This window comes from Tursiops truncatus, chromosome 4 (genome assembly GCF_011762595.2).
Source record: "Tursiops truncatus isolate mTurTru1 chromosome 4, mTurTru1.mat.Y, whole genome shotgun sequence".
Taxonomy (NCBI): domain Eukaryota; kingdom Metazoa; phylum Chordata; class Mammalia; order Artiodactyla; family Delphinidae; genus Tursiops; species Tursiops truncatus.
In genome coordinates this window covers 3,183,754-3,194,064 of record NC_047037.1, presented here as the reverse complement: position 1 = coordinate 3,194,064, position 10,311 = coordinate 3,183,754, and the positions used below count along the sequence as shown (strand labels likewise).

The window sequence follows — 10,311 nt, the reverse complement described above, 5'->3', positions numbered from 1 at the left end:
CCCAGCGGGCTCTCTGCTGGAACTACATGGCCCATGAGGCTCTGCGCGGACGCCGCTTTCCACCGGAAGGAGGCTCGCAGAGGAGGGGGAGGAGCGCGGAAGGGATTGTGGGAGAAAGGGTCGTTCCTTTCCGTTTGGCGGCAGCCATCAGGTAGGTTGTGGTGGGATATTGGCTATTCTATCCGCCGCGGATCTCTCTTCATCTCCGCCATCCAGGCTCGGGGACCCTGCGACCTCGGAGCTCCTCCTGTCTCCTGTGCGGCGCGGGTTCGGTCGGGATGCGGGGCAGCGCGGGCGTGGAGAGGCGGCCCCCCGAGTGGGCTGGGGGGAATGCTGTGATGGCGGCGCGAATCCGAGCTGGGGCCAGAGCGTGGAGGAGAGGGAGGCGTGGGGGCTGAGGGATGGGCGGTCGGGCCTGGGGCGTCCGAAAGCGAAGCTGGGGGGCTGGGGGGAGGGAGAGCTTTTCTTCGAGGAGTAACCCTTGGCGGTGGCGGCGGCACCTTCCCCTCGGGGGTCCCGGCAAGGCCTCTGCAGGCCGGGCCTGGGGCGCCGCCCGCCTCGGTCCCCCGCCCCCGGGCGCCCAGGGCCTGCTCGGTTCCTTCGTCCGGCAGCAGCGTGCGGGGCGCCGAGCTGGGCCGGCTGCGCCCCGCGTTCGTGCAGAGCCGTTTCTTCTTCATCGGGGCTTTCCTTGTGGTCGGTAGGGACTCGGGCGGGCGGACGAGGGCTTGTCGTTACACGTGAAAAGGGTGTTGTGTTTCTAATACCTGGCTTACGTCAAAGGTGAGCCGAGATGGGCGCTTACAAGTACATCCAGGAGCTGTGGAGGAAGAAGCAGTCGGACGTGATGCGCTTCCTGCTCAGGGTGCGCTGCTGGCAGTACCGCCAGCTCTCGGCGCTGCACCGGGCCCCGCGCCCCACCCGGCCCGACAAGGCGCGCAGGCTGGGCTACAAGGCCAAGCAAGGTGAGCGGGCCCTGCGCGCAAGCCGGGAGGAGATGGTGTCCCCCGGGAAAAGCCGGGAAGCGGTCTTCGGGGAGCCGTTCCCCTCGCCCAGGGCCTCGGCAGAACCCGGCTGCTGGCCTGAGATAACGGTCGGTGTCGGCGCGTTAGAGACAAGGCACTGAGTCCCGCGCGCCCTTCTGTGGCCCTTTTCTCTAAACAGGTTACGTGATATATCGCGTTCGCGTGCGCCGCGGTGGCCGCAAACGCCCGGTCCCGAAGGGCGCCACCTACGGCAAGCCCGTCCACCATGGCGTCAATCAGCTCAAGTTTGCCCGGAGCCTTCAGTCTGTTGCTGAGGTGAGTGGGTTTCGAGTCGCGCTTGCGTTGGCCGCCTCCCGGAGGAGGATTTGGGCACCTTTCCTCGTGGTTCGTTTGGACCCAGGCGAGCCCTGTTGCGTTTAAAATGGGGTTGGGTGATTTTTTGTGTTTTTGACTAATCCCAGCGAGGAGTTGGTAGCGGACTTTGTCAGTTTTTTGTTGGGAACCTGCCTTTGCTGACGTAGAGGAAAGTGCTTTATGATCAGCGTGCATCCGTGGAGCCTGCGCTTTTAAAGGGCAGCGAACGTTGTCTTGAAGAGCGCGTCTCCCCAGGCGTTAGAGAAGCTGTGTGTGTTCGCACCACTGATTTCCTGTGCTCGGTAGGAAGCTGTCTTTCTTGGCTAGTCAGTTCAGCTGTGCTCTGTTGTAGAGGTTGGCAACAAGGGCCTGTTGCCCTCCACGAACTAAAAAGGTTTTGTGTTTCAAAGAATAGGCAAAGAAGACCATTCGAAAGAGACTCGTGGCCTTCACAGTTTTCTGTAAGAGTTTGCTGACCCTTCTATTGTGCTAGAAAAATGCATGGTTCCAGAGTACTAGATTTGGTTAGCCAGATACTAGCATTCGTGTTTTACTTGGGAAGGAGGAAGTAAGAGAGAAGGGTTTCAGATCTTAGCATGTCTGTGTGCTTTGTTTTATAGTAAGTCTCTACCTTATCGTACTTAGGGTCCCAGCCTCTGGGGAGCAAATCAGTCTAAGGATATTTATGTGTGTTGCGTAGTATGTACATCTACCTTATCATAATGGTCCCTGCCTCTGGGGAGAATTCTTGCTGCCTTATTGGCCACTAGGATGTGTGGGATGCTGACCTTGGACCTTTGTTTCCTGTTCTAGGAGAGAGCTGGACGCCACTGTGGGGCCCTGAGGGTCCTGAATTCTTACTGGGTGGGTGAAGATTCTACGTACAAATTTTTTGAGGTTATCCTCATTGATCCCTTCCATAAAGCTATCAGAAGAAACCCTGACACCCAGTGGATCACCAAACCAGTCCACAAGCACAGGGAGATGCGGGGGCTGACGTCTGCAGGCAGGAAGAGCCGCGGCCTCGGCAAGGGCCACAAGTTCCACCACACGATCGGTGGCTCTCGCCGCGCAGCCTGGAGAAGGCGCAATACTCTCCAGCTCCACCGCTACCGCTAATATAAGTAATGTTTGTAAAATTCTTACCTAATAAACAGTTTAGGACATCCACGTCTGCTTAAAAGTGTTTTTTAATCTGTCTGTTAAAACTAGTTGTCTGCAGATTGCTTCACTGAATGCATTGTCAAATTCTGAAAGTTAAAGTGCAATAATGTTTGAAGATTTTAAGTGATGGTGTGTCTTGTTTCTAATAAGGGAAATGCCTTTGTTTTTGCTTTATTAGGCAGTTGATATGTCCGTGTGTAAAGTGCTGTCTGGTAACAACAGGTGTAAAATTCTGTAAAAGAGGAGCGCAGAAACTAGCCCTGTAGATTTGTTGGTGCATGTGATGAAACCTACAGCTTTATTGGGGTGAGGCAATGCTCTGCTGGTTTACTCTAAAGTGGCTGTTTTATGGAGTTTGGCAAGGACAAACTTTAAATTGGGTTTTCCTTGGGAATGTGAAGGATGTCATGATCGTTTATCATGGTCATTATGCCGAGAAGTAAAGTTGACTAGGGCCCACATTTTTAGACTTAATCTGCTATTCCATATATGTAACTGCTGCTGCCAAAAGGCAGAAAGTAAAGGGTTGCCACCATTTTTTAAGAGAATTTAATAAACCTGTTGCAGGATGTTTCTCTTACAAATTGAAACAAATCCTGGTTAGCCTAAATTAAATTGCCTTGGCCTCCATGGTACCACTGAAGTTCACATAAAAGGTGGGAGCTCCTGGTTCAATCCCGTGGCTCTGATCTGTAGAACACTTAACTTCATGCAAAATAGTCATGGTATTTACACTAGTGTATATTGAAACTGATGGAAATTGAACATTAGGTAAATGAGAAGGGAGTTTTTAACCCTAAGGTTTGTAAGCTAGTGATGCTAGGATTGGGAAATTGGTGTTCATAAGGTCCCTTTCAAGTGTGGGAGGATAGAAGGGGCTTGGATCAAATTTTTAAATGTTCTATTTTTAGTATTTGTGACCCATTATGAAATCTAAGCCACCTTGGGGAAAATTGGGTTGGTTTTATTTAAAAGTAACATTGCTAAGTCTAATCAGTGTTATCTTGGGTCAAGCCACTTTATCCATTCCCATAAGGCTACTAAGAAGAGTCGTGTAGTTGGTGTCAATACAAGTTCAGTTGGTTTCTGATTTTATGTGTGGTCTACAGTTATTTTCTCATCCCTGCTCAAGGTACCCCCAAGAGCCTCACATTCCACAAACGTGCCACGCCACCCACCGGTTGTGGTCGCGCGTACCACCACATTCTGCTTGCATCATGACTTCCCCTAGACTGAGCTTCTGTTTCCCAGGGTGGAGTTGAGTGCGTAGGAAATATGGAAGAGGAGTTGCCCCAGTTCTTTCCAGTTCTTGGTTTGCTATCTTAATAGGTAGTTTAATTTGGAAATCTAATTGCTGGTTTTCTTGCAAACCAATTTTCCTTGTATTTTCTTCAAGGGTCTTATAAGGCCCACTTAAATGATTTCCAGAAAACATGTAGCAGGCTCGCAAAACCTTCTGAGACCCAAATTCCTTCCCACTCAGAAAATCTTAAACCATATTACTTTGTGTGTAGAGGTGGTTCAACTATATATAATGATAGAATAAACGTCTTATTAAACTAAAACAAATGGACCTCCTGTTATCTTTTGTGATCTAATACTAATAATGTGCTTTAAAGCAAACAGTACCCTGCAAAAAGATACAAAACACGGCAGCAACAGTCAAGAATTTCAGGGAAAATAAAATGTTTAGTCTTGAGTTTTTCTCTCTTGGTTCTTTGGTCCTTGCATGAATTAGAAAAACTCATTTAGAAGTTTTTTCCCAACTATTGCAGGATGCCGACTTAGGGAGGGGAGGGAGGATTCACACTGAAGGTCAGCATTTACGAATCTCCCAGAAGGGCTTGCTGCCCTACAGGTAGTCTACACACAGCAGCTAGGGGATCACAGGAAACTAAACCGCAAATGGCTTCTTCCATGGTCTTCCCACTCCCACCCTGAGATCTCGTGTACCTAGTGCTGTCCTCATTCCGTCTCATCCACCTTCCTTGCAGTTTCTCAGACGCACCAAGCACTCTCTAATGCCTTTATCATGGGAAAACTCCCTAGGCGTTCCCTGACTGCCTCACAAGCTGTACCTTTTTAATATTTCTAGATCAGCAGGTGGTTCAAACACACCCCAATTGATTCTTTGAGAGTTTTCTTCAGAAGTAGAGCAATTGGTTTCTTACAACCCCACAAGATGGAGGCACTGATTCTAACCCCCCTTTTGTCGATGAACAGACATAAAGATGAAGCAATTTGCTCACGGTCACACAGTGGCAGTCTGAATTCATATCCTCCATATAAACATTTTAAAATTTAGTGGGGCTTTCCTGCTGGTCCGGTGGTTAAGACTCCATGCTCCTAATGCAGGGGGCCCGGGTTCAGTTCCTGGTCAGGGAACTAGATCCCACATGCATGCCACAGCTAAGACCCAGTGCAGCCAGATATATTTTTTTAAATAAAATTTTGATTAGGTAATACATAGGCATGGCTAAAAATCCGAAAGATAAAATAGGGACTACAATAGAAGTCTCCCTGCCCACCGCCATCCCCCCAGTTCCCCTTCTGGAGGCAAGCAATGTGATCAGTTTGTTTCTTCCTGACCATCAGGAGAGATTTTCATAAATGTACAAACATAATACATACGTATTTTTTTCGTTTTTACCCAAATGGTAGGATATTATACACATTGATTTTTTTTCATGTGGTTATGTATCTCAGAGCTTATTCTATCTCAGTTCATGAAGAGCTTCCGCATTCTTTTTTATGACTGCATGGTATTCCATCATATGGATGTACCATAAGTTTGTTTAATGTGGACCCTGCTGATGATTATTTAAGATTTTTTCCAATCTCTTGCTTTTACAAAACGTTTTTTACATAGATCTTAGTTCATCTGTAGGAAAAATTCCTAGAAGTAGAATGGCAGAGTTAAAAATCGTGTATCGACAGATTCTGCTCTGCAGCCTGATAGAATAATATTGTTCTCTAGTTTTATTTTTGCACTTCTGAGTGTGGCAGAGGCAAAGCCACACACACACACACACACACACACACACACACACACACACACACACACACACACACACACACACACACACACACACACACACACCCTGTATCTTCTTCCCTCTCCCCCCAGGCGTACAGCTGAACTATGTTTACCAGGTGCCTCGTACATTTAGGTAGGGGTCTTAATGACATTCTTGCTAACAGAATGGGAGCAGAAGTGACATTACCTCCTTCAAGGCAATTAAGAGTTGGTATGCCAATGGAGGTTAATGATTCGTAGCTAGAAGATGGAAGAAAAAGCTGCTCAACCCCTAGCAGCCTGCACAACTGAGAAAACTTTGTTAAGCTACTGAGTTAGGTGCATTTGTTGTTATGGTAGCATGGCCTAGTTTGACCCTAACCAATTCAATAACTTGAGCATGCTTTTTATATTTAAGAGTCTTATGTTTGCCTTACGGTGACCTTCCATTGTAATCTTTTGTCCATTTTTCTGTCAAAATCCATACATCTGGGCTTCCCTGGTAGCGAGTGGTTAAGAATCTGCTTGCCAATACAGGGGACACAGGTTCGAGCCCTGGTCCAGGGAGATCCCACATGCCGCGGAGCAACTAAGCTCGTGTGCCATGACTACTGAGCCTGCGCTCTAGAGCCCAGCGAGCCACAACTACTGAGCCCATGTGCCACAACTACTGGAGCCTGCACACCTGGAGCCTGCACACCTAGCGCCTGTGCTCCACAGCAAGAGAAGCCACTGCAGTGAGAAGCCCATGCACCGCAACAAAGACCCAATGCAGCCAAAAAATAAATAAAAATAAATTTTTAAAATGATTAAAAAAAACCCATAAAAACAAAACTCCATGCACCTTTAAGTACCATGCCATATGAAATGAATTGGAGGGTGGCTGCTACCTTATTGCTGCCATGCTTCATCATTTCCCTGCTCTTAAGCTTCTTTTTTTTTTTTTTTTTTTTTGCGGTACGCGGGCCTCTCACTGCTGTGGCCTCTCCCGTTGCGGAGCACAGGCTCCGGACGCGCAGGCCCAGCGGCCATGGCTCACGGGCCCAGCCGCTCCGCGGCACGTGGGATCTTCCCGGACCGGGGCACGAACCTGTGTGCCCTGCATCGGCAGGTGGACTCCCAACCACTGCGCCACCAGGGAAACCCTCTCTTAAGCTTCTTAAAGGTGACTTTATGTAGAATAAGTTCTTGAAAGTTCAACTCTTCATTTTATCCTTTCAATTCTAAGATCTCATTCCATCTCTAAATTCTGAAATTCCTAAGGGAAATTAGTAGGTATACTGCATCAGTCAGGTAGACTAGATCAGGCTACAGTAACACACAACCCCCAAGTCTCGGTGGCTTAAAATAATAAAGGTTTATTTCTTGAACAAATTACATGTTCATTGATGGTTGGTCATGGTCCTCATTCCAGAAACAAGGCTACTGGAATAGCCACTGCCTGGAACATTGCCAGGTGCCCATAAGCATGCCCTGGCTTTTAGAGCTTTTTCTCAGAAAGTTGTCTGAAAACAAGTCCCAAGGCTACACCTGAGTTCAAAGTGTGGGGAAGTGAAATCTCACCAGTAAGAGGGAGAACCAAATATTTGTGAACAGCCCAATGGCTAATCCATTTGATTTCCTTTTGTCCTTGTACACACTTGAGGTGTTGTGGAGAACAGTTTGTATACCAAGAGGGGAGCAGGAACCACTACATTCCACACTGGCAGAGAGGGGTACTTTATCACTGATATTGCTTAGAACTGTCAGCATATGATGATAATAAAAACAGACTTTTAATCAGCTTTTGTTGTTTTTAAATTCTCTACAGACAGCCCTCTGGTTCAGTTGATTCTTTTGGCAAAATACGATTATCTGCACACAACTCTGCAACCAATTTACCTGCCTCTTTGTTATGTGACAGCTTCTTTCCTATAAACCACAGACATATTTACTGAAAAATACATTAGAATTGCACTATCCAATACGGTAGCCGTTAATCACCTGTGACTAAATTTAGATCTAAATTAAATATAATTTAGAAGTCAGTTCTTCGGTCACACTAGCCGCATTTCAAGTGCTCAGTGGCTGCTTTGACTACCATATTGGACAGCACAGAAAACATTTTGGCGATCACAGCAAGTTCTATTATACAGTGCTACTGTAAACCTTGACATTCTTTTCTCCTTTTTTGTGGTGTTTCTCAGTAGATAAAGATGAGGCATCTGAAGTCTGGTTTTCCCACACACAATGTATTTGAAGCTTAGATTTCATATTAGAATAGTATTTGTTGCTACAGATTTTTAAAGGGTGTAATGATCACTTCCTTTGCCCAGTTGGTATTGGGTTTTTAGAAGTTTTTAACAACAGTTGTATCCCAACAGTACTAACTATAAAAAAAAGAAGGAACCGCTACAACACCTTTTCTAACAATAAAGGTTTTGGTCTAAAAAGACCTAGTTTCCCACTGGCTTCCACTGCCGGATACTCAAGTTTTATAAATACGCATCATTGGGAGAAAAAACAATTCTTTGTTTTTGTCCTGGAAGCGTCAAGCTGCCTGACACCAGGAGTGAGGTGACATGCAGCCTCCAGCTACATCTTGATGATCCCACAGAGACTCACCGAAGTGGAAGTTTTTACCCAGGAACCCTTTCCCCATAGCCCACCACCAGCCTCCAGTTCAGCCTTGGGAATGTTGGCTGGACATTTACAGCGTTCATAGATTTTAGCTCTTGTTATTCATGCTGCAGTGAATATCATCATTATACATATAGTTTTTAAAAATAAATATATTTATTTATTTATTTTTGGCTGCGTTGGGTCTCCGTTGCTGCGCGCTGGCTTTCTCTAGTTGCGGCGAGCGGGGGCTACTCTTCATTGCGGTGCGCGGGCTTCTCACTGCGGTGGCTTCTCTTCATTGCGGTGCACGGGCTTCTCACTGCGGTGGCTTCTCTTGTTGCGGAGCATGGGCTCTAGGCCTGCGGGCTCCAGTAGTTGTGGCGTGTGGGGTCAGTAGTTGTGGCTCGCGGGCTCTAGAGCGCAGGCTCAGTAGTTGTGGCGCACGGGCTTAGCTGCTCTGCGGCATGTGGGATCTTCCCGGACCAGGGCTTGAACCCGTGTCCCCTGCATTGGCAGGTGGATTCTTAACCACTGCACCGCCAGAGAAGTCCCTATACATATAGTTTTCAACAATTTTTATATAGGAAAAATAAACTTACAATACAGCCTGTTAGTAGGAAACACTGATCAATTTCCTTAAAAAAAAAAAGTCTGCTGAAAAGGTAGTATCAGGTAGTAAAGCCTGTACCTTTAAAACTCATCATCAAAGCACTCAAATTTAATGAAGCAGTCAGAAAACACACCTCACAGCTCGCTCTCAAATCCTGGTAAAGGGCAACTCACCATCCCTCTGAAACTGATTAATCATTTAATTTAATTAGTATGCTATCAACCTCTGAACTCATTTATTTGCAATTCTCATTGTCATTTAGAGAGAGGTTCATTATCTGGCAGTCCTAGTTGATTTGGAAACAGTAATTGATGGGTAATGTAATTATCAGTCATCTAATCACTAAACTTCTTTCTATGAGACCGTGAACATACTATTTAGGTTCCAGAGGTCGATTATTAACTAAGCGAGGAAATTTCACTTATCAGATAGACAGGAAAATTCAAAAAATGATCATCCACATTAAAGAATTCAGCCCATTGGCTCCCAGTTGGATTCTGTGGGGAGGACCTGTTAGAATCCATTGCTGTCAACACATCTAGTATAATATTGTGATTAGAATGAAAAATGTTTAAATGCTCAGCCCCTCCTCCCAATTTAGTAGTTCTCTAATTTGTTCATTCTTGGTATAATGACTGCTCATAGATTTTGCCCCTCTATGCCCCATTCTGTTCTTTTTCTTCTCTCTTCTTATAGTCAGTCAGTGGAGAACTGGAGGCCCCCAGAGTCAGATCAAGAACAAAGCTGAGGACAAGACCAAGAGGGGCCAACCCCAAAGATAGAAACCACCACGAAAGCTGTTAGCTGCCAACTGAAAAGCTTTCCTGATGGAACAATGTAACAGTAGAAATTAATATGTCTAATTATGCCACAGTATCATGGATTATTTTTATGTGATTTCTAAAACACGTCTGAAGTTCTGAAAATGCTTTGAGCAACAGATTTCTCACTGTTTCACAATGGTGGTCCTCGTCACGTGACTCTTCATGAATGTCACCAGGTGTCAGAAAAGCCACTGCCTTCTTCAGTAGAATAGAAGTTCATCTCAAGGTCTGGTAGATTTGGAACAGGCTTTAAGTGGGGTTGGGTACCTGGATTGGTCAAGACTCCTTTGACTTTCTAGGTAGGGCTCTTAGTGGTCACCACCACGGCCTCCCCTCAATACTCTGCAGTGTGGCTGGGACCAGGAGAAATCATTTAAAGAGGATTTTATTGAATCTAGAGGGTAACAGGAAGGAAAGAACTAGGCAGACAGCCGACCAGATAGTCTAGTTTTACAAGATAAGAAATACGTTTGGGGACCCACTCTGATGCCTTAGGCAAGCTCCTTAGTCTGACTTGGGCCTGTCCCTCTCACAATAAACACAAGAGACAATGTTGTGCATTTGGGGCAGCAGTCAAGGGCAAGGGTGCTGGAGAGAGGTTGCTTGAGTTTAGACCCCTGCACTCCCATTTCCTGAACAAACTGTCTCGGGGAAAGTGGCTTCAAGCCTTTAAGTGTGAATTCTGTCATCTGTAAAGTAGGTCAAACAGTACACCCAGGGTTTGTCAGTATTTTTCCAGTTCCACCTGGGGAGAGGAGT

The 10,311-nt window shown here is 46.3% G+C and overlaps 1 protein-coding gene across 1 annotated transcript; it reads left to right on the top strand.

Moving 5' to 3' along the window:
• Positions 1-34: 34 nt before the first annotated feature.
• Positions 35-3,591, top strand: RPL15 (ribosomal protein L15). The gene is made up of 4 exons (XM_019948624.3): positions 35-151; positions 781-962; positions 1,162-1,298; positions 2,151-3,591. Exons 2-4 carry the CDS (start codon positions 791-793, stop codon positions 2,454-2,456), a joined length of 615 nt encoding a protein of 204 aa, XP_019804183.1. The 5' UTR covers positions 35-151; positions 781-790; the 3' UTR covers positions 2,457-3,591.
• The last annotated feature ends 6,720 nt before the right edge of the window (positions 3,592-10,311 follow it).